At 53.3% G+C, this 22,896-nt stretch overlaps 10 protein-coding genes across 10 annotated transcripts; 7 read left to right on the forward strand and 3 right to left on the reverse strand.

Moving 5' to 3' along the window:
* Positions 1 to 99: 99 nt before the first annotated feature.
* IAQ61_001154 (uncharacterized protein) lies at positions 100 to 2,592 on the forward strand (the record flags this gene model as incomplete). The annotated part of the gene is made up of 3 exons (XM_003841065.2): positions 100 to 927; positions 991 to 1,880; positions 1,929 to 2,592. The coding sequence occupies 3 exons, from the start codon at positions 100 to 102 to the stop codon at positions 2,590 to 2,592; spliced, it is 2,382 nt and encodes a 793-aa protein (XP_003841113.1).
* Positions 2,593 to 3,941: 1,349 nt separating this feature from the next.
* On the forward strand, positions 3,942 to 4,649 carry IAQ61_001155 (uncharacterized protein; the record flags this gene model as incomplete). The annotated part of the gene is made up of 2 exons (XM_066094998.1): positions 3,942 to 4,107; positions 4,216 to 4,649. 2 exons carry the CDS (start codon positions 3,942 to 3,944, stop codon positions 4,647 to 4,649), a joined length of 600 nt encoding a protein of 199 aa, XP_065955306.1.
* Positions 4,650 to 5,038: 389 nt separating this feature from the next.
* On the reverse strand, positions 5,039 to 6,757 carry IAQ61_001156 (uncharacterized protein; the record flags this gene model as incomplete). Its single annotated transcript, XM_066094999.1, has 1 exon — positions 5,039 to 6,757. The coding sequence occupies one exon, from the start codon at positions 6,755 to 6,757 to the stop codon at positions 5,039 to 5,041; it is 1,719 nt and encodes a 572-aa protein (XP_065955307.1).
* A 1,214-nt stretch (positions 6,758 to 7,971) lies between these two features.
* Positions 7,972 to 9,974, forward strand: IAQ61_001157 (uncharacterized protein; the record flags this gene model as incomplete). Its single annotated transcript, XM_066095000.1, has 2 exons — positions 7,972 to 8,470; positions 8,599 to 9,974. The coding sequence occupies 2 exons, from the start codon at positions 7,972 to 7,974 to the stop codon at positions 9,972 to 9,974; spliced, it is 1,875 nt and encodes a 624-aa protein (XP_065955308.1).
* A 140-nt stretch (positions 9,975 to 10,114) lies between these two features.
* On the reverse strand, positions 10,115 to 10,531 carry IAQ61_001158 (uncharacterized protein; the record flags this gene model as incomplete). Its single annotated transcript, XM_066095001.1, has 1 exon — positions 10,115 to 10,531. One exon carries the CDS (start codon positions 10,529 to 10,531, stop codon positions 10,115 to 10,117), a length of 417 nt encoding a protein of 138 aa, XP_065955309.1.
* A 1,892-nt stretch (positions 10,532 to 12,423) lies between these two features.
* On the forward strand, positions 12,424 to 13,413 carry IAQ61_001159 (uncharacterized protein; the record flags this gene model as incomplete). The annotated part of the gene is made up of 1 exon (XM_003841061.2): positions 12,424 to 13,413. One exon carries the CDS (start codon positions 12,424 to 12,426, stop codon positions 13,411 to 13,413), a length of 990 nt encoding a protein of 329 aa, XP_003841109.2.
* Positions 13,414 to 13,859: 446 nt separating this feature from the next.
* On the reverse strand, positions 13,860 to 15,276 carry IAQ61_001160 (uncharacterized protein). The gene is made up of 2 exons (XM_003841060.2): positions 14,869 to 15,276; positions 13,860 to 14,806 (listed from the first exon to the last, which is right to left on the reverse strand). Exons 1-2 carry the CDS (start codon positions 15,104 to 15,106, stop codon positions 14,226 to 14,228), a joined length of 819 nt encoding a protein of 272 aa, XP_003841108.2. The 5' UTR covers positions 15,107 to 15,276; the 3' UTR covers positions 13,860 to 14,225.
* Positions 15,277 to 15,400: 124 nt separating this feature from the next.
* IAQ61_001161 (uncharacterized protein) lies at positions 15,401 to 15,700 on the forward strand (the record flags this gene model as incomplete). The annotated part of the gene is made up of 2 exons (XM_003841059.2): positions 15,401 to 15,497; positions 15,614 to 15,700. The coding sequence occupies exons 1-2, from the start codon at positions 15,435 to 15,437 to the stop codon at positions 15,698 to 15,700; spliced, it is 150 nt and encodes a 49-aa protein (XP_003841107.1). The 5' UTR covers positions 15,401 to 15,434.
* Positions 15,701 to 17,005: 1,305 nt separating this feature from the next.
* IAQ61_001162 (uncharacterized protein) lies at positions 17,006 to 20,503 on the forward strand (the record flags this gene model as incomplete). Its single annotated transcript, XM_003841058.1, has 1 exon — positions 17,006 to 20,503. One exon carries the CDS (start codon positions 17,006 to 17,008, stop codon positions 20,501 to 20,503), a length of 3,498 nt encoding a protein of 1,165 aa, XP_003841106.1.
* Positions 20,504 to 21,393: 890 nt separating this feature from the next.
* On the forward strand, positions 21,394 to 22,224 carry IAQ61_001163 (uncharacterized protein; the record flags this gene model as incomplete). Its single annotated transcript, XM_003841057.2, has 1 exon — positions 21,394 to 22,224. The coding sequence occupies one exon, from the start codon at positions 21,394 to 21,396 to the stop codon at positions 22,222 to 22,224; it is 831 nt and encodes a 276-aa protein (XP_003841105.2).
* Positions 22,225 to 22,896: the final 672 nt, after the last annotated feature.

Here is a 22,896-nt window from a genome sequence, read left to right on the forward strand (position 1 = left end):
CATCATTCTACCAAGTACCTCGGTCGTTCTCGCATTCCCCAGATCCCACGTTTCATTCCAAGGTCAAAGAAAAAGCTATTGCTGAGCAATCTCGTCACCATGGCGGCCCCTGGGCGCAGAGCAGCCAAGGTACTCGGTATTGACCTTGACTACCGCAGAGAACCCGACGTCTCAGGTGGAATTTCTGTCTCATCGGTTGAGACCTACCTTGAACCCGAACCAACAGCCTCCGAGTGGTTGTCCCAGTTCAAGCCGTCCGTCCATGCTACAAAGCTCTACATTCGAAGTCTATTCCCGTTTTGGGACTGGATATTTCACTACAACTTGACCTGGCTCTTCGGCGATGTGGTTGCGGGAGTCACAGTGGGATTTGTAGTCATTCCCCAGGGAATGGCATATGCATTGCTTGCCAAGCTACCTCCGGAATATGGCTTGTACACCAGCTTCGTGGGTTTCATTTTATACTGGGCATTCGCTACATCCAAAGATATCACCATCGGCACAGTTGCTGTCATGAGCACTATTGTCGGTAACATCATCATCAAGATCCAGGAAACCAAGCCTGAGCTGGAAGCTGTAGATATAGCCAGAGCTCTTTCCGTTATTGCTGGTGCAGTCCTTCTCTTCATCGGCCTCACACGGCTGGGACGGATTGTAGAACTGATCCCTCTGGTCGCTATCACCTCCTTCATGACAGGCGCTGCCATCAGTATTGGTGCGGGCCAGGTTCCTGCCCTAATGGGAATTTCCGGTGTCAATAACCGTGGAGCGACATACAGAGTCATTATCGACTCACTCAAGGGTCTACCGCGGACCAAGCTTGACGCGGCCATGGGTCTCAGTGCCTTGTTTCTACTTTACGCAATTCGCATATTCTGTAACTTCATGTCGAGGAAGCAGCCCTCGAGGAAGAAGCTATGGTTCTTTGTAAGTTAGACAATTCGACAAAATTCATTCTTCCAAAGCATATCCGTCTGACCCTCATTCCAGGTTAGTACACTCCGCATGGCCTTTGTCATTCTGCTTTACATTTTGATCAGCTGGCTCGCCAATAAAGATATCAAAGGTCTACATGATGCTAATAATGACCTCAAAAATGCACGCTTCAAGATTCTCGGACGCGTTCCACGAGGCTTTCAGCATGCGGGCGCGCCTAAGATGAACACCGAGCTCCTCTCGGCAATTGCCCCCGATCTACCCGTTACCATCATCGTCCTGATCCTAGAACACATCGCCATCTCGAAATCTTTCGGCCGTATTAATAACTATGTTATCAACCCTAGCCAGGAACTTGTCGCTGTTGGCTTTACTAATGTCATTGGTCCCTTCCTCGGCGCCTACCCAGCGACTGGTTCCTTCTCCCGGACCGCTATTAAATCGAAAGCTGGTGTTCGGACACCACTCGCAGGAATTTTCACAGCAGTTATCGTTCTCCTCGCTCTCTATGCCTTGACCGCAGTATTCTTCTACATTCCATCGGCTACGCTCGCAGCGATCATCATACATGCTGTGGGAGATCTCATCACCCCTCCAAACGTGGTTTTTCAGTTTTGGGAGACCAGTCCACTGGAGGTTGTCATTTTCTTCGCTGGTGTTCTGATTACAATCTTCACCAACATCGAAAACGGTATATACGCGACGGTGGCGGCAAGTTTCGCGTTGCTTTTATGGCGTCAGCTATTCACTCATGGCGTCGTTCTCGGCCGGGTTAGGGTCTTTTGTTCTACCCCTGAATCAATCGCCGCACATAAGGAGAATATCCAGGGTGTTGTCGCCCTTGAGACATCAGTCCGGGAGGCGTATGTTCCTGTTAGTCGCCAGGATGGGACGAATCCTCTTGTTGATGTCGAAACTCCGTACCCTGGCATCTTGATCTACAGGTATGTTTAGACTCGAAGAACAGTGGAAAATCGCTAAATGTTTACCAGATTCACGGAAGGGTTCTCCTATCTAAATCAACAAGGCTACATGGATGAGCTCGTTCATCATGCCCAGACCATTTCACGTCCCACAATTCTCGACCGTTATGAGAGGCTCGGAGATCGCCCTTGGAACGACCCTGGCCCAAGACGCGGACGACAGGTGAACGCTGATGATCATCGCCCCATCCTCCGCGCCATCATCTTGGACTTCAGCGCCGTCAACAACGTTGACGTCACGTCTATTCAGGGCCTTATTGACGTGCGCGCGCAACTGGATCGCTACGCTGCCCCCGATACTGTAGAGTGGCATTTCGCTTCTATAAACAGTAGGTGGACTAAACGAGCTTTGACCACGGCGGGTTTTGGTTACCTTGACCGCGCACGCTTCGCCTCTCGCGCACATTGGAACCCGGTGTACAGCTATACGCCACTGGATACCATCACAAGCAAAATTCACGACCCAGAAGCGCAAGACAAGGTTCAAGGCTCTAATGGACTAGTGCCTGGCAAAGTTACCACTGTACATGGTCAAAACAGACCGTTCTTCCACATTGATGTGCCTGCTGCCGTAGAGTCAGCAATTGCTGGTGTGAATGCAAAGCTTTCACATGTGAGCTCAAGTGCCTCGCACGAGACAGCGGACACGCAGTATCCTCCGAAGCAAGAATAATTTAGAGCCCAATGGACGTCCACCCATAAGGTGGTGACGGATCTTGACAGTACACGCGACTGAATGACAATCCTTCTGCACGACAATACTAGATTATGATGATCCTGAGACAAGCTAGCCTGCCATGTAATGCAGTTGACATACTAACATCTTAGCTCTTGCTCATAAAAAGAGTCCATTTCTTGGAAAGATGGTGATTCTGCCCGATGTACTCTTCCACGTCGCGAATTTTTTTTGATGAAGATAAGTTGCGGTCAGATTTATACATGAGGTTTTGGCTCCTATACAATAGCCTAAGCGAGAACTGCTCAGGATCGTCAATCGTTCATCATAACTACTTCGGATCGATAAGAAATACGTTAGGTGAGTGCGGATCTCAAACAGAATTGTGCTTCTCCGTGAAGAATTGACGGTGATGGGCTCTTCAGATCGCAAAGAGGAAACTTCAACTTCGCAACAACGGCTAGGTATTGGCAGCTCTCGCTTCGAACAAGAACCATTGACTCCACATCGATATAACCGGTAATCACCGATACGAACATCAATAGCAACCTTGCAAAACTGGGCTGGTAATTTCGCACCAAAAAATGGTTAATGATCCTACTCGCTCGCTAAAGAATTCGAGCTTCCCAAAAGAGCAATAGACAAAGCCAAGTTGACAATTCAACCGCAGCCTTTGGTTTTGGCGAGCTCGACCTAGGTCTTCCAATATAATATATACAACTTTCCCGTCACAAGAAGTCCCGCCATACTCCTCGTCACACTGTGCCTTGCCCCTCCCCCGGGAGGCTTATTCTTGGATTGTTGCCTTGCATTCATACTCGGTTACCCCAGGGTCTCCCGTGGTCTAGATTCCGAGGAGCCCCTAGAGCACATTTCGTTAACGGCTATGCTCGCTTCACGGATAAGTCTCTGTATACATATGTTAGCAACAATATCAGCAGAAGGGTTGCATATTGGGACCGTGGCAACTATATCAGGTCTGTAGCCATCTCTGGGCTAGCGATAGAAGGGGCGACGACCAGGTCTAGACAGGCGAGTGAGCACGTAATCTTTGGCCAATGTTCACGAAAATTGCCTATATGCGGGCCGTAACACCGGGTCAAATATATTCTCGTAGTGTAAAAAGCATGGTGTTGTAAAGACCGTGTGCTCGCTTGCGAAGAGAGAATCCTTTCCATATAAAGGACTCTTCAACCTCTCCCATACGAGAGACAGAACATAGTCTCCATCATTGGCCGATAAATGCGATAGCAGTGCACGACTCAATCATTTCATTACCTTACCCTATTGCTAAAGCTCCATCTACAAACATATCCATCTAGAAACATATTACTTCATTGCTAATAATGAAATACACTCTGCCCACACTCGCTCTCGCAGCCATTACCCTAGCATCACCCACAAATATTGCACCACCAGCCTTTAAAATTACAAATGTCATCTCAGGAGGCTCGGGTTGTCCTCAAGGTAGCATTGAAGTAAGCTGGACCGACAGCAGAATCCTTCCCATCTGTATGTAGTAGCCCCCCATGCACGGCCACAGTACAGGCCCTCTCTACACCCCAATACTTCCTCCAACAAGCACAACACCGCTGTCATCCCTAACTTGAACTATTGCAGATTTTACCCCTGCTTTCACCGCCAAAACCGGTCCCTCGACCGATGCAGCGCTTTCGCGCAAAAACTGCCAACTCAACCTCGCCCTCTCCTTCACCCCAGGCTACTCTTTTTCACTCCTGAGCGCAGACCACAGCGGCTACGGCGACCTCGACGCCGGCATAACGGGCGTCGTGAAATCAACCTATTATCTCTCCGGCAATACGGCCCAGACGTCTACGACATTGAATATCCCCGGTCCGTTTCGAGGCCGGTATGAAAAGAAAGATCAGGTGGATGTCAGTGTGTGGTCGGCTTGTGGAGGCGAGGCGGCGCTCAATGTGAATTCAGAGGTTGCATTGAGTCCGTTGGGAGGGGCTGGGAGTGGGGTTTTGGCGCAGACGAGGGAGAGTGCGAAGGTGAGTTCGACATTGTATGTGCAATGGAGGAAATGTTAGATAGTTGCGAAGGGGTTCCCGTGTGTGTGTGTATGTGTGTGTACAGCAGTTCAAAAGTCTTCTCTTTCTATTTCCCGGACCGAAGACTGAATCCAAGTTCATCTGTCGTGCATCATGTTGAGAGGAAGTTTTGGACCCATTGGGGTTGGAGAATTGAGCTCCGTTGAGCATAATAACAATTGTCCTTTGTGAATCCACGACTTTCAACCAAACTCAAGACAAACATTGTACGCCTCCTCGAAATTGCTTATGATATACAAAAAAGGACTGGTTATGATATGCCTAAAATGCAGTGTCCCTACAGATTAAAAACTAAATGGAAAACGCCTCTAAATGCTATGTCGCTTGCTACGATGTCGGTATCACTGGTGTATAAACAAAAGGAAACTTTAGCGGAAACCAGGGAAGATTTTACGAAGTCCTCGCCGCCAGCGGGGACCACTATCTTCCTCTTCGGCGTCGTTTGTTGCAATCGCAGCATGACGAGTACCCAGCATTGCCAGCGCTCTTTGCCGTGCCCATTCTCTTCGATTTTGGGTGGGCGTACAGTGTTGGGTGGGAGCCGCCACTGAAGATGTATTAGGGGGAGCACCAGTGGCTTGAGAGGGTACTTCAGGTGCACCGGCGACAGTTGCACCTGCCGTGTGTGCCATCTCAATATCAGATGGCCTTGTGGTTCGCTCCGGGGCGCTGAAAATTCGCCGACCTGTGATCGCACCTCCTATTCGCCTACCCAGCGAGGGATGTGCATCCCCCGAAGGATCGGTCGAAGTGTTTGAAGGGGAGGCAGCATTGGCTTGGCCGTTGGCAGTGCGTGCACGCACTTGGTTGATGTGGCGTTCCCGACGTACCATGACGTTGGTGATCTTTACAGGGCAATCGCCTGTGGGCAGTGCGCTTTGCTTGCACATGGGACATAGAGACGAGTTGTTGAGGAGAAAGGTGTCAATGCAATCGGGATGGAAGATGTGTCGGCAGGGCAGCTCGCGCACCTGTGTTTCACCAGATTCGAAGTCGTCCAGACAGATTGGACAGGTAGGCTGGGCCCAGGAGGCTGCGGACATGGCGCTTGCAGATGCAGTGGGTACCGTGGGTGCGGATGAGTGACGAAGCGATGGCAGCTTCTGACCCGGTCCGACAGCGACCCGGGGGACAGGCAAGTTCAGTGGCTGGATTGGCGACTGCGGCGGCGTCTTCTCGGTGTTATCCGTCGGCACGGTTGTGGATGGAGCTGTGTATGTGTAAAGCGGAAACTTGTCGAGTAGCTGCTGTGACACGGTCAGACGCTTGACGCCCAATTGTTCAAGATCCACTTCGCCGGCGATGACACGTTCGCGCAGATTGTTGCGTCTCCTGCGCTGTAACAGGTGCATGGTGAGAGAGGTAACGCTGACGGCAAGGATCAGGATGGCGAGCACGATGACGAGGAAGACCCAAAGACTGGGAAGCTGTGCGCCCGTCTCTGTACTGACAGACGCCCACAATCGGACGTACTCGGTAGGAGCATAAATTTGCGAGAGGACTTCGCCGTGCGGCACGGTACTGACGTTGCCCGAGTACTGCTCCAGCTGCTCCATGATGTTGTTACCCGTGTTGGAGGAGACAGCATAGGTCGGGAACGTGTTGGCCGTCTGCCAGCTGCCCCCATCCTGGAGATTCCAAGAGGCGTCGTTTAAGACGGGCGGCCTCGCATTGGTGTTGCCTGGCTGGTAGGTGAAAAAGGCCTTGGTTGCCGTGTCTCGAGCGGCGGTAAAGTACTCGATGGTGCATTGCGCGCTGTACCAGGGCGCGACGGCTATGAGGGCGTAGTTCTTGTCATCGGGCAGTTGAGCCAGGCGCGTGACATTGGCGGGCACATGTTGGCGCTCTTGCTCTTTGCAGCCATCGGTGCGCAAGTCGGGCACATAGAGGATGCCGTATGGATCGCTGCCAGCTTCGACGCCTTTGGTGGACAGGGTCTGGATGTTGTTCAGGATGCGGTAGGAGAAGCCGAGGGTGTCGTTGAGTGTGTCGAATTTGTTGTTTTCGTAGGTGATGGCATACGGATCCGGGAAGGCGATGGTGAAGATGCCAATGCGCTGGGCAGCTGTGTGGGTGTGCGACGACATGTCAGCGCATCCTAACTAACCTACTTTTTTTTTACCATGGCCGTGGCCGTGGTCGTGGCGGATGGATGACGTACACATGATGAAGGGAGCGTGGGGAGATCTAGGTGGGTTACACGACCGCTATGGTGCGCCAACTACGACTGCACATGCTGCTGGAAGGCGAACAGAGGACGGGGGCAAGGTGGTGGTGGGAGTGTGCAGGAAATGTGTGTTGGTGTCGGGGTCGGGGGTTCGTGAGCGAGGGGTAGGGTAGGAGTAGAGTAGAGTAGAGTAGTAGAGTAGGGCAGAGGGCTGAGGGTGGAGAGGACAAGGGGGGTGGATGACGAAGCAAAGCGGGTTCCAAGAGGCTGGTGCGGAGAAAATTGTTTTTTTTGGGGGGGGAAGGGGGGGCGGGTGGGGATGATGGAGGCGCTGGGCGGCACTGGGGTGAGGAGAAGGAATGAATTACCTGGTAGTATAGTAGTACCGTACATGGTACGCCGTAGAAGCTATCTGTCCACCTTATAGTAGTACCGTACATGGTACGCCGTAGAAGCTATCTGTCCACCTAGCTACTGTATGGGCCCTTGTACTCTATGTGCCATTGCATGTGCCATTGCATGTACTATGATGTATCGGTAGCAGGGCAGTCCGTTCTACTCGACTCCTATGTATCGTAGCGGCTTTGGCATCTGGCGGCAGCCGTGATGGAAAGTTAGTGTTGTTGAATGCTTAGTATACTGTACCGTAGAGTACATTCATGGCTTACTGTTCCCAGCACTCATGATTGAGGCTGGGGATGGGATGACTTCGCCATCATGGAACGACATCTCATGTCCGATGTCTCACGCTAACGCTGTTCAACCTGGCGCCGACTGGCCGACTTGCCTGTGCTTGGCGAACGCAGTGGTCAACAACGCGCCACCGACACCGGCCTGAGGAACCTTGCAAGGAACAAAACGGCCGGCCCATGTGCTAGAAGACGAAGAAGACAGAGGAGAAGAACGAAAGAGGACGAAGAGGACTGCCTACACTACGCGCGCAACGGCCAACACACTGACCTACCTTACATACCCCATATACCTACAGTTCCGCCCCTCCCTTTCAATACTCTAGAGTAGTCAAACGTTACCGGTACCTACCGTAGATATCGAGGACCACTGAACCCCACATTCGCCGTGGACGCGACCCTTCCTCGTTCCCCGCCAACCTCTGTGCCTGTCCACACCTTCACCATGCCCCCCGCTGTCAGCAGCAAGGGCAAGGCCAAGTCAGGCTCAAAGGCTGCCGGCGCCCCACGCAGTCGCAATACCACACCACTCCCCAATGCCCGCCCCTCGGTCGAGCCCTCCACAGCGTCGACCTACTTTAGCAAACCGCTCAGCTCCTACCTCAGAAAGTCCGAGTCCACCGTCGAAGATATCTTGGACAGTGCGGGTACCAGCTCACAAATACCATCTGGCTCCAAGCTGGTGGCGCTACGCGACCAGATCGAGAAGACGGTGCTCAAGCATGTCGAGGCACGCTGCACACAATCCGAAGGCGCCCTCAGGGAGCTGCAGAGCATCCGCAAGAACCGTACGCCGAGAGAGAGGGACAAGGACAAGGAGGCAGACGATCGTGACCGCAAGCACAAGCTCAAGAAAGTGAGCAAGAAGCACGATGAGGATGGCAAGCATCCGCCCACGACGGGCGCCCATGGTGTCGCCAGGCAAGACGGCGTGGACCCCAAAGGTACCTCCTCCTCCAGCCCAAGTCTCACCTATGCATTCGTCTCACCCCGTCGCTGGCATCTACCTCTCTTGGCATGGAGATAGCAACAACCATTGTACACATTGCTAATCTACTCTATCTCGACGCAGACAATTCGTCATCCATGTCCTCGCCTATATCACAAGCTCCCCCTTCAGCCGGCGGTGCAGCAGCTGCGGAGGCTCCCTCTCCCACTGGGTCAGATATCTCTCACCAACCCGCGCCCGCGCCTGCATTGCCTCAACATCAGACCTTTGGTCCAGATCCATGCAAGTTCGATGACCCTACTATATATCACATACGCGAGGTCACACCAGGCATGACGGATGAGGAGAAGAAAGAGATATATTGCGTCGCAGAGTTTCCTCCATCAGATCTACGTGACAGGATTGCTGGTCTGCCGCCTGACAAGGATTTCTCCAACGCAAAACCTGCCGCACAGGTCAACGCCACGGTCTTTGCAAATTACGTGGAGCCCTACATAAGACCTTTGACCGAGGAAGATGTCGCCTTTCTAAAGGAGCGAGGTGATCGAATAGCACCGTTTGTGCTCCCTAGAAGGGGCCAACGTCACTACAAAGAGATATGGGCAGAGGAGGATGGGGGGATGATAGTCGACTCCAACGATCAACGGCCGGCGCCCAACGTACCTCGTGGGGCAGCGGATGATATCACAGACGACAATCTGGACACAGATCAGATTTCTGCCGGCCCATTACTGTCGCGGCTTGTGGCGGCACTGAGGCCCGAAGGCCGTGGCAGTCAGACGGCTGTCGGCGACACAAATGCCATAAACGGCGACCTTATGGACATTGATGAGGGCTCCGGGGCACCTGCCGATACGACCAATCCCAACTCGTTACCGGCAGCGACACAGCTTCCTGAATTCAGCCAGCCAGGTTTCCGACCCGTGCCACCAAGCGGGCGTGCCGACTACGCTGGTTTGGAGGACCGTGTCATGATGGAGTTGAAGCATTACGGTCTCATCAGTGAAGCGGATGCCGAGTCGCAGTCGTACGACTCGCATTTTGACGACGAAGTGGCGCAGCGCTTGCGATTTTTACAAGAAGAGCTACGCAAACAGTCCATCAAGAATGGGGCGCGGAAACAACGTCTTCTCGAACTGACGGAGGAGAGGATAGCACAACAGGAATACAACACCATTGCCGACGATCTCGACAACCAGCTCAATGCCGCGTACCTGAAGCGCAATCGTAACATTGGCAAAGGCAAGAAACAGAACAAGCGACCCGGTGGGGCAGGAGGCGGGTCACATGCCGTCGCCAACGCTGGGATTACTAGGCCTGGTGTGGGAGAGCCGATCCGGACTCTGATGGAGAGGAGACAACAGTGGATCAGCACGATTGGCCCGGTGGTCAACTATGGCAAGACGGGGCTGCCCACGTCGACCATTTTTGATGAAGAGAAGATGAAGGAACTGGAGAATCGAGAGGTGGAGATATGGAACACGGAAGCGGAGGAATAGACCACTAGGGAGGAAAAGAAGCAGACGAAGACGAAAGGGAAGATGATGATGACAGTGATACAAGCGTGGGTCTCTAGGGTGTATTGTTTATTCGTTTGCTTGTTTGTTCCAATGCATTGCATGGACAAGCTAAGCTTCTCCTATTGGGACAGCGGGTTGGTTGTTGTCGGGTTGCGATGATCGCATGCAGATGGCTGGGGTAGACTAGAGGAATGTCCAGGCAAGGTAGGAGGTGTTGCTGCCTTGTTTTGTGTGGAAGAAGTCATGATTTGAACTTTGGGTTTCCCTCCTGTTTGCCTCGAGGAACACGATTGCACATGAGCAGACCAGTTGACAAAAGAGAATTGGCTTGTGTTCAGTTCGGGGGACTTGTGCGTCGTGGGTAGGGCCAATGGGCTGTCAGCGCCACACCTGACCCAACTCGGCCTACTGTGTAGTGTAGTCGAGTGGAAGCGCCCTGCGACGACGATGCTTGGATCTGATGATGGAGGGCTGACAACATACGGGGGGCCCTGTGAGTGCAAAAGATGCATGGTCTGGCGCATGGTGCAAGACATGTCAGAATGTACACGGTAGATTCTTGGTATCACTGTCACCTCCTCCTCCTCCTCTACTTGCCTACCTACCCATCTATCTACCTACCTATCTTTCCATGTATCTATGCATCTATAGGATAGTCTGCTATGGGCTGGATCGTACATACTGACTGGGTGGTGTGTACATGTATGGGCTTGCTGCCTTGCGGGCATGGCACCGAGAGGAGGTGAGGATTGGATGGCCGTCATCCTGTACGTCTTTGTCCCGCCTGCAAAAGCAGTAGGATGCGGCATAGACACGGCATAGGGGCCATAGGTAGCCCCCCATCGTCCCCATCATCCCATGTCGGTCGCTGGCTGGCCGGTCCAATGCGAGTGCACGACTCGGTGCCAGACTGCCAGTCGACGGCGGACCCTATCCCTATGGCCGTCTTCCCTGCGTTACAGCTCATCTGCATACATATACCTACATGGCTACGGTGACAGCGCACCCAAGCAAGTCTCAGGCGAGCATTCAGGGTCTGGGCTGGCATAGGGCGGCCCCGGGGGGGGGGACGAGAGGGGTTTTTTTTTTCTTTCTTTTCTTTCTTTTGGGGCAATGTGCCAGGCACTTTTAGGAAGGGCATGCATGTCCAAAAAGACGGACTGCTCAGTGCACCTGGTGGGTAGAGTAGCTAGGTGGGCTGGGCAAAGAGTTGGGATGAGTCGGAGACGTGCATTGCATGCTGGCGGTGTGAAGGATCAGAGGGCGGAAAGAGGAGCTGGGTCGAGGGGAGGCAGAGTATATATCTATTCACTCTTGTAGCATTCACTGTTGCTCCCCTTTCCCCCCCATCCATCTCCCCCCTTGCCATACATTGGAGACGTTTCTTTGCCATTCCTCAGTGCTGCCTCGCTCCCCCTTCGTTGGCGGCTTTGTACTACGTGAATTTGCATGTACCGAGTCCTCCTCCTGTACTTACCCGCCACGCATCATCCTTCTTTTCTCCCCCAACTGCACGGCCCGGCTTGCGGCTATCTGCAGCAACTTGTTGTCGCTGTGCCCGTCTTCCTTGTCACAGCGCAGCACAGCGCGTTCCCCCAAGCTCGCTCACTTATTTTCTCTCTGTTACTTTCTCTCTCCCTCTCTCCCTCTCTCTCCCATACACGCACACACACACACATATTTTCTGAGCCATTTTTCAACAGCAACTGGGGGTGCCTGGGCCGTCCGATCTGCAAGCCAGTCCCCAGCCGATTCAAGCGGCTCGTTCCCTGCCCGCGCACCAGCTTCCTAGGGCAAACGCCTTTCAACGAGAACGTGCCCCCTCCATCAAGCAGGCTGTGAGAGGGTGCGGGCACGGGTGAGAGGGGTGTCTTTCTTCTGTGTGCGTGTGCAGGTGTGTGCAGGTGTGTGCAGGTGTGTGTGTCTGTGTGTCTGTGTGTCTGTGACTTGTACCCGACAGGGCACCAGGGTCATTCGGAGAGGGCCACGCTCTTGACCGTCTGACTAGTGTGGCTAGGCGGCGCAGGAACTGGAAAGAGGCAAAACAGCGGTCACGCCCGAGGTCAGCAACGATCCTTTTTCGCTGGCGGAGAAAGGACGAGCGGATTCCTTCCAGGTTCCAAGGCCATCCTTCTGCGACTTCCTCCCATATTCTCATTTCCCTTGGACTCCTTTCTAGGTCAGCATCCTCCTCGACAACGACGACGACGGCGGCGGCGACGGCGAAGACGACAATTTACGAAGTGTACATAAGGTTCTGAAGACAGGGAAAACTTCACACAGAGCCGGGAACTTCTGAGACATACATCGCGCTTGCGCAAACGGCAGCGACAAAGGGGTGGTTTGCGAAACCAACACCTATTCTCTCCAAACTCCGGCAGCGTCTCCCCTTTCCCACCCAGCATCAACTCGACGGCACAAGCAGACCATGCATCGCAAGAACCCCATTAGTGTGCTCGTCTACAACAGCCTCTTCCCGACACCTTCACCCACAGATCCCCCGTCCTTCAGCGCGCACCTCTCCAAGAACCTCGTGGGCGAAGTTCGCATCGAGACGGCAAATTTCTATGGTTCGCTCGACACAATCGAAGCGCGCTATCCAGGCCTGAACTACGCTTTTGCACCACATCGGAAGCGTCTAGGCCGCTTTCCGCACCACCGACGCCTCTTCGAAGCATTCGACCGCCTGGGTTTGACCGAGGCAGAAATACAAGGATTCTGCAGATGGGAAGGCACGCTTTGGGCGCGTGAGCGATACGAGCGCGACGAGGGTGTACGGGTAGAAGACACAACCGGAGTAGAGATCAAGGAATGGGTCGACCGAAGAGGCCAGCGGAACCCGCACAACAGCAAGGGTATCAACGTAAAGACAGACATTGAAGTCGAAATTGAACAACTCGCCAACAACACAAGCACATCGACGCACGCTGCTGATAGGGGAACCATGTCTTCGCGACCTCAACAGCAACAGCAACAGCAACAGCAGCAACAACAACCACAGCAGCAACAACAATCACAGCAGCACCAACAATCACAGCAGCAACAGCAACAGCAACAGCAACATACCGACACCGAAATGCCCGACTCCTCATCCTCCTCCGACACCGACGACGCAGAACTCGACTCCGAACCCTCCCTCAGCACCAGCATCGGCTTCTCCCTCAACGCGCGGCTCCTGCATGCCGCTGCCCTCCGCGACCACGGCGCCAATGTGTCCATGGACCCGGAATGGGAACAATATCTCAAAGAGGCGCAGGAGAGGGGTGAGCTCAACATGGATGCCACGCGCGAGGCGCTGCGCAACATGGCCGGCCACATGGCACTGTTGCATCAAAATTATGCGCAGACGCAGCAGGCCGTGGGAAGCGCCGAGGGGGCAGAAGGTGTGGGCTTGGAAGCCCCTGCAGCGCCGGCTTAGGAAGTTGGTACTACTATTACTACTACTACTGCTACTGCGGTGGGGGTGTTGGAGCAGGAGGAGGAGGAGGAGGAGGAGGAGGAGGAGGAGGAGGAGGAGGAGGAAGAGGAGGTGGTACGGTTGGAGGTTGGGGAGTTGGATGGCTGACATTCACATACTTCGTTGACTGGCTGTGAATAGGCACTGCATGGCGTTCTTTCCCTCTTCTTTTCTTTTTTCCCTTTCTTCTTCCTCTACTACCTCGCAGAAGGCAGGGCGTTTCACGGAGGGGACTGGAATGCATGGCATGGCATGCACGATACTCTGATTATGCTAGGGAAGCTTTTTCTCTAGTCGATAGATGGGCATAGGGATGTTGGATGCAGACTATCATGTTAGCATGGCATAGCAGCAGCTTAGTTTGTAATCATGCATCGAATCTGTACCGATGCCAGTGTTTCCCGTTATTTATTTGTTGCTCTTTTGTCCTTGCCTTCAGCAAAAGTCCATGTTTTGTGTATCATGATGTTCCTCGCTTCATGTACTTCATGTGCTCGTGCTATATTAGCAGTAGCTGGGTCGAGACATTCTCCTGAGAGACATGGCTCTTCGTCCTATGGATAGTGGGTACGTTTCTCCTCCATACCAGAGTGCACGAGACAGCTCCCACCTCGCCTCGTCTCTTCCATGGCCACAAAGGCACGGCAATGCTTCAAAAAAACAAAAGATGGCGCTTTTTCGCATCCCATCTACCGCCTACAACAAGTACCTTTTGGCATGTGGATGCATGAGGTCATCGAATCATGTTTAGGTGCTCGACATGCGACGATGAATCATCCCAAGCGGCGGCCCATGCCAATGGAGCCCAGCCCTCCACCAGGAACTCTCTTAGTTCCCCTGGTGTTCCGGCTGCTCCCACTCTCCTCGTCAATATCCATGGCATCATCACCAGCCATACCCATGATCCCCCGCTTCCCGTTGCTCTTTTCGCTCTCAGCTTGCAAAGCCGCCTCAATAGCCCTTTCCTTCTTCCTGCGAACCTTTTCCCGGGTAGCTGCCTCATTCTTCACCTTCTCTACCTGGGCCTGGAGGTCTGCAAGTGCCGAGTCGCAACGTTGTGACCATGACTGTAGTGTGGTTTGTAGTGCAGGCAATGAACCAGGGGCGAGATCGCGGAGGGGAGAGATGGAAGTGACCGAGACGAGAGAGTGGGCGGGGTCGAGTGTAGCGGTGATGAGGCCAGAGTAAATGGCGGTTGTTATCAGCTCTTCAAGGGCGCGTGTGGTGGACAAGTCGAGCGCCACGAGCAAGTGTTTGTAGGTGAGTGTGTTGTGTGAGTGTGACAGTGGAAGTAGCGAGAGCAAGAGGAGCTTCTGATGCTGCTGTGCTGAGAGTTTGGGCAGGTCCGGTTGTGCTGGTGGCGGTCAGTCTGGTGTCTAGTTCTATTGCCATGCAAGCCAGCAAAGTGAGTAATACCCTTGTAATCCTCCCATGTGCCCCACGCAAAGATCTCGAGAAGTGAGAGATAGGGTGCGTAGTCTTCAGAACTCCGCAGGTTCTGGATATTGGGTGTCTGTAGTAATTCGGCGAAGACGTATGTGTTGGGCGCACTTGTGGCTTGCATGACCAAGTCGGATGCAGCGCGTGGTGAGGTTGCAGACTTGCTGAGGGCAAGGAACGGCTCGAGGGCATTGAGTGCCTTGGTCTGCTCCATGGTGCAATTGTGCGAAGACGCCGAGACTCTGTCTTTGGGACTAGGTAGGTGTTGAGCCGGCTATCGTTGCAAAGCTTGTTGTTGTTGTTGTTGTTGTGTGGTGTTGATGGTAAGCAGGCAGCTTTACCTACCTACTGCCATCTACCTAGTATGGTCCCGGTACCTCAAGTGCTACCGGTATGTCAGTAGTAGAGTACCAACACGACGTGCTACCTAGTCCCAATGCGGCGTGTGGGCTTGGCATCAGTTGTTCCCTGCCCCGCGATGGCGTGCATGTACATATACTACATACAGTACAAGTACCTACACTACATACAATCCATCATCCATGTACGAGTATGCCAACGACACACGGTCGACGGTGTGCTGTTCAGTACCTGGCACACCCTACGTGAGTCTCCTCACCATCTCGCGCTGTGCGATACGCTGGCCAAAATACAGACTACCGTGTAAATTGTCTCTCTACCTACCTACCTACCGCACACCGAAGAGGCTGATGGCGGCTAGCCTGAGCCCAATCAGCTGTCTGGCGTCGATCCGGAACTTTCATGTCGTGACCTCGTGAACAGGTGGTGGATCACGGATCGCCTATGAACGACCATGGCCAAGGCGGGCGGATGTGGACGGATGAGCATTGTTGCGTACGGTGGAGTTTATCTACCGGGAGCATTATGTAGTATGTGCTGCAGGATGGGCGCTAGAAACAGAAACGGGGGAATGTGCGTATGACGGCGGTATCAAGTGCAGAAATCTTCTCACTTTTTGTCACATAGGTGGTACGGTATGGTATACCCACCTACATCCCGCCCTGGCTTGGACTTTACAGTCTTTGTGTAAAAGTATATATATATATATATACAAGAGAAAAAGGAGGATGTGAAAGAGAGCCAGAAGGAGAAGAAAAACAAGCAACAGGAGATCGGGTGAACTTAGTTTGACTTGCCTATGTTAGCTAGCCTATGCTTGTGCATGTAGAGTACTGTACGATAGCACACATGTATTGTTGGAGGAGCAGACCAATCTTACTTGCTCGGTGGACGAAATACTGGTTAAGCTACTACTACACGAGAGGAGTAGTACTACCATGCACCCTCTTTTTTTCCCTTCTCTCTTTACTACATGCTACTCTAAGCTCCGAGGCTGAGGCTCCACTTGTCGCACATGCGCATGGCACCGCATCCTGCCTCGGGGCCGTGTTTTGGATGCCTTCCTGTTTCAGATGCCAAGCCAAAACGACTCTCCATCCGGCCCTGGGAAGCGCGCACAGGACGCACGGCCCTCCAATCATCTCCTTGTCAACCACCCCCGCTCACACAAGGACGAAGAGCGCCACGCTCCACCATGGAAACCTGCCTTCAAAACCTCGTCGTCTCCGCCCTTTATCCTTTGAGGGAAGAAAAGTAATCTTCTTCCTGGTCCCACGCCCACTTAACCCTCTCCACTCCTGACTCACACGGTCCTTTGCGGCTGGTTCCAGCTACAGGGTCCCATCCCCATCGTCAGCTTACCGAGCTCGTCTAGCCCATTTTTGTCCGCCCTCAGTTTCGGGATCTGGGTGGCCTTATTTTAGCCGTCCGACAAACAAGCTGGGAAACTTGTGGCTGCGGCTTTCCCTTCAGCCAAATTATTCAGCCAGATTAACAACCCCTCGACATCTGACCACTATCGGAAGCCGGACTTTCTCTTCTTTTCTGGGAGCCCTCTTTGCTCGTGATTTGGCGATATCAATCCGGTGCATGCAGCAATACCCATCATATACTCTCTACCCCTTTGATCCCCTAGCCCCCAATTATTTTCGCCTTGCATGATTCGCGTGGAAGCGTCGCGCTGAGACCTCGACGACTGCACCACAGACCCCACACAGCGACCCTGCCGCCGTGCGACGGTTCTTCTGACGACATGTCTCCTCCCTTAGCATCGCGCGGAACGGCGCACATGGCCACAACTACGCTCAAGGTCGAAGGCATGACCTGTGGCGCATGTACATCTGCCATCGACTCGGGCTTCAAAGGTGTCAAAGGAGTCGGAAAAGTATCAATAAGCCTGGTAATGGAGCGGGCGGTAGTCCAACATGACCCGGAAATCATCTCCGCCAACGAGGTCAGGGAAATCATCGAAGACAGAGGTTTTGACGCCGAGATCCTCTCTAGCGATCTTCCCATGGGCCAAGAGATCGATGACCATTTCCTAAGCGACTCAGAGGAGGAAGAAGACGAAATGGACAGCAACATATTGACTACTACACTCTCTGTAGGGGGCATGACTTGCGGTGCCTGTACATCTGCCGTCGAGGGTGCCTTCAAGGACGTGGCAGGCATCCATTCCTTTAGCATATCTTTACTCTCCGAACGCGCTGTAATCCAACACGACAACACAATCATCAATGCGGCAAAACTTGCTGAAACAATCGAGGATGTAGGCTTCGATGCCGAGGTCTTGGATAGCGTAGCCGCTACACCGGCAGCAAAGAAGAACAAAAAGGCAAAGAAACAAAGGACGCTGATCACCACAGTTGCTGTCGAGGGCATGACCTGTGGCGCATGCACTTCGGCTATTGAGAGCGGATTCGTGGACTTGGATGGTGTCTTTCAGTTCAACATCAGCTTGCTTGCGAACCGCGCCGTCATTGTCCACAACCCCGCCAAACTGACCGAGGACCAAATCGTGGAGATTATTGAAGACCGTGGATTCGATGCCAAGCTCGTCTCTTCAGTGGACGGCAGTCTGCAGGAGTCATCGGCGAACAACGGGCCAGTACAACTCAAGATCTTTGGACTCTCCAACCCGAGTGCAGCCGAGGATCTCCAAGGCCTTTTGCGGAAACATCAAGGCGTTACATCGGCGACTGTAAACTTCAGCACATCTCGCGTCACAGTCCAGCGTGAGCCACAAGTCATTGGTCTACGAGCCATTGTTGAACTCATTGAAGCGGCCGGATACAGTGTATTGGTCGCTGATTCCGACGACAACAGTGCTCAGCTTGAGTCTCTTGCGAAAACAAAGGAGATCCAGGAATGGAGACACGCTGTCATATTTACGGCTTGTTTCGCCGTCCCGGTCTTCCTTACCAGCATGTTCATTCCTTTTTGTCTCCCCTTTCTCAACTACGGCGCCATTCGTATTATACCCGGTCTCTATGTCCGAGATGTCCTCTGTCTGGTCCTCACAATCCCCGTTCAATTCGGCATCGGCAGACGGTTCTATACCTCCGCATACAAATCACTTAGCCATGGTTCTCCCACTATGGATGTCCTCGTCGTACTTGGAACATCCGCCGCCTTCTTCTTCAGCGTTGCATCCATGCTTGTATCGCTGTTTGTTGAGCCTCATACCAAACCGACTACCTTATTCGACACCAGCACCATGCTGATCACTTTCATTAGCTTGGGCCGATACCTTGAGAATAGAGCAAAGGGTCAGACGTCAAAGGCACTTTCTAGACTCATGTCTCTGGCTCCACCCATGGCAACCATCTATGCAGACCCAATTGCTGCCGCCAAGGCTGCCGAAGACTGGGATGTTGAGGACGCAAAGCTGGATCGCATGTCTGTCGATGGCAATGCTGCGGAAGAGCGCGTCATTCCCACAGAGTTAATCGATGTTGGAGATGTGGTCATCTTACGTCCTGGTGACAAGATTCCGGCCGACGGTACGGTGACGCGCGGCGAATCCTATCTCGATGAGAGCATGGTCACTGGTGAGGCGATGCCTATTCTGAAGAAAAAAGGAGCGCTCCTCATGGCTGGAACGGTCAACGGAAATGGCCGTTTGGAATTCGTGGTCACAAGGGCTGGCCGCGATACTCAGCTCAGCCAGATTGTTCGCCTTGTTCAGGAAGCTCAGACTAGTCGAGCGCCTATTCAGCGTCTTGCCGATGTAGTCGCCGGCTACTTCGTTCCGATTATCATCACTCTTGGATTGGCCACCTTCGTCGGCTGGATGGTGCTTAGCCATGTACTTCCCTATCCGCCAAAGGCCTTTGAAGGGCACGCCAGTGGCGGTAAAACGATGGTCTGCGTCAAGCTTTGCATCGCTGTTATCGTCTTCGCTTGCCCCTGTGCCCTTGGCCTTGCTACACCTACCGCTGTCATGGTTGGCACTGGAGTTGGCGCTGAGCAAGGAATCTTGGTCAAGGGTGGCACAGCTCTCGAGACAGCCACGAAAATAACACACGTCATCTTTGACAAGACTGGGACGCTGACGGTTGGTAAGATGAGTGTGTCCAAGGCCGACATCCAGGGCGAATGGGCGAGTGCGGAGAAGAAGAATCTTTGGTGGACATTAATCGGACTGGCCGAGATGGGCTCTGAGCACCCAATTGCCAGAGCTATCGTTCTTGCTGCCAAAGAGCATCTGCGACTTGGGCCTGACGGTGTTCTTGACGGGTCTGTCGGAGACTTCGAGGCCATCGTCGGCAAGGGTATTAGCGCGACTGTCGAGGCTGCCATTTCCCAAGAGCGCATACGCTACAAAGTTCTCATTGGCAATGCTGCCTTCCTGACCTCTCAGGATGTCAACATTCCTGACTTCTCAGACGAGCCTCAGACCACAGGTACTGCCAATCCACATGGGCCGCAATCCCGCTCTGCAGGTATCACGACTATCCATACTGCTATCGGCACGACATACACGGGCACGCTAAGTCTGTCTGACACTATCAAACCCTCAGCTCGCGCAGCCGTCTTGGCTCTCTCGCGTCTGGGTATCACATCTTCCATTGTAACAGGCGACACATCAGCATCTGCTTTGATCGTAGCAGCGGCAGTTGGCATCGATCAAAGTGATGTTCACGCTTCATCGACACCGGCTGACAAGAAAGCTATCGTGGAAGACCTACGGTCGCGTGGTCAAGTCGTCGGCATGGTGGGAGATGGTATCAATGACAGTCCGGCCCTGGCATCCGCTGACATTGGTATCGCGCTGTCTACGGGTACTGACGTAGCCATGGAGGCCGCTTCCATCGTCCTCATGACCAATACCGATCTTCTGGCCATCCCCGCGAGTCTCGTGCTCAGCCGTGCCATTTTCTGGCGAATAAAACTCAACCTTGCGTGGGCATGCATGTACAACTTCATTGGGCTCCCGTTCGCCATGGGTTTCTTCCTCCCATGGGGCTTATCACTCCATCCCATGGCCGCTGGTGCTGCCATGGCATGTTCCTCTGTCTCTGTCGTTGCTAGCTCGCTGCACCTCAAGTTTTGGCGTCGCCCGAGTTGGATGAAAGTTGCGGTGTTGGACCCTGGAGCGTCTGTTTCCGAGCTTGAAGCCGAACAAGAGAAACAGACTCGCAAGGGTGCGTTTGCCTCAGCGCGGGATTGGATGAGAGATGCAATGTCTGCATGGGGAAGAAATAAGGAAGAGGCAGGCTACATCCCGCTCAAGGATCTCGGCGACTAAAGAGTGTGCACCTTGGACTTCTACTCCTAAATTCTCATTTCCCTTGAACAGGTTTGGATGTCGAGTCGAACTAGCGGCATAACTACCCACCTTTGCATTACTATTTTTGTTTTGAAGTCCGAATGAGGAGAGATCATTCGGCAATTGATTTGTACATAGACTCTCACAGCGACTAGTTTTCCTATACCATTGTTTAGAATACATGACGATACAAGCTCACGCCTACAATCCTTTCCATGTACTACTCTCGTGCTTTCGAACGGTGACGAGTTTGTTAGCAGGCCAATCACAACCATGTATGTAGTTAAATGGCCGTTGCGCGTGACAGTGGAGTCGCGGACCGCGGTTCGTCAGGGCGATGAGCCAAGCGTATGGTTGCAACACAGCACGACAGGTCCCGCCTTTGTTGCACAACCTGGTGCATTTTCGCTCTTGTTCATCGTACACTCCGCCCAGAGGATATGCGCGACCGAGGTGCATAGCCAAAACCACACAACCCCTCGTTCTTTTCAACGCGGCAAGGCCATTTGGCACCATGGGGCGCAATCGGGCTGCCTCGACTGCGTCGAACAAGAGCAGTGAGCCCCGGCACCAAGTAGGTAGGGAACATGGCAGGAATCCGCGAATCATGCTAAGCAAGCCCAGGAATTGGGCAGCATGTATGATTACCTTGCGAAAATTGTGCTGCTAGGTCCGAGCGGAGCTGGAAAGTAAATCAGTCTTGGGCGGACAAAGGAAATCACGAGCGAGGGCTGACCTGTTCAAGATCGTGTCTGCTACACCGATTCGTAAAGAATGAATGTAAGTTGCCGAACAAGTGCCTTGTTACATTCCTTGCTATGTTCGAGCGATCTTTCTCTCTTCCCATGTACGAGGGCTACAGACTGACTATGGGCCCAGGGCGCGTCCTCTCCTCACAAACCATCGGCGTCGAGTTCTCCTCCAAAATCGTCCACATCGCCGACCGCAAAGCCCACGCCTCTGCCCGCAAGCGCATCAAACTCCAACTCTGGGACACGGCCGGCACCGAACGCTTCCGCTCGGTATCGCGATCCTACTACCGCGGCGCGGCCGGTGCCATTCTCGTCTACGATGTGAGCAGCTGGCGGAGTTTTGAGCAACTACAGACGTTTTTGAATGATGCGCGCGCACTGGCGGGACCAGACATCACCATTATACTGGCGGGCAACAAAGCCGACGTGGAAGACGGGCCGCCACCGCCGTCGAGCGTCGGGGGTCATGGGGCATTGGGAAGTTACAGCAGCACGCCCTCTAGTGAAAGCGGGTTCTCCCCACCAACGCCCGGTTCGCAGTCCTCGCATGCGCCATCACTGAACGGAAATTTACATGCGTCGTACACGGTTGCGCCTGATGGACGCGAGGTAGCCACCGACACGGCTTCACGTTGGGCAGGTGAGAATGGGATACCAGTGGCGGTCGAAGTGTCTGCGCTGAATGGCGAAAATGTAGAGGAGCTATTTACAAGACTGGCACGCATGATACTCACAAAGATTGAATTGGGCGAAATCGACCCCGACGATCCGGCAAGTGGAATCCAATATGGCGATCTGGGCTGGGACGATGGCGGCGGGAGCATCAAGAGTGGGTTTGGGGATGAGGGTCTACGGTCGAGGAGGAGAGGAAAGAAAGCTGGAGCTTTGGGCGAATGGGAGGGCGTGTTCAGGATCGGGGGGAACCGGCGAAGAGGGGGTTGTTGCTGAGGAGGGATGATGATTGCAGTTCCCTGGCTTCTGGGGCATTCTTTGATGGAGGAGAGACTTTGATGACTAGAGCGGAGTACTTGATGCTTGTAAGTTGCTTGAGCGGGGGTCGGTTTACAGATGCGAATACTCTTTTCTCGCCTTTTGTGTTTTGTTTTGTTTTGTTTTGTTTTGTTTCTCCCGTTGAATTGTTCCCAGACTTTTTTCTTTTTTCTTTTTTTGCGTCCGCAGCATGGGCACGGCGTTGGCAAGTTTCTTTCTGTCTCGTGTAGGGATAGTCTTCGGAGGTTGGGCAGCCCTGCTCCCTTTGCGGCCAATGCGCTATATCCAACAGTACTTTGTGCAGAGATCAAAGTCACTGGTGGATTCTTTGTCTACCCTTGCCCTTGAGCCAATGTGCGCAGACAGCATTCGCTGCATTCGCTGATGTTCCCCCAAGTGTCCATCACCATGCCATGTCACATGTCACATGACACATGTCACATGTTTCTCTGACAACCCAAGTCCTGTGACTAGAGTACACACTACACTGCATGTAGTAACTCTGTTTGGCCCTGCCCCGGAGCCCGAGCCGGACCGCGGCTAGCGTCCTTTTTCTGCCAATCCAATGTCGTCATCTCCGCACAACGCACTTTTGGGGAGAGCACACGAGCACGACAATTCACACCCTCC

Source organism: Plenodomus lingam (assembly GCF_022343315.1).
Source record: "Plenodomus lingam strain CAN1 chromosome Unknown contig_11, whole genome shotgun sequence".
Classification (NCBI taxonomy): domain Eukaryota; kingdom Fungi; phylum Ascomycota; class Dothideomycetes; order Pleosporales; family Leptosphaeriaceae; genus Plenodomus; species Plenodomus lingam.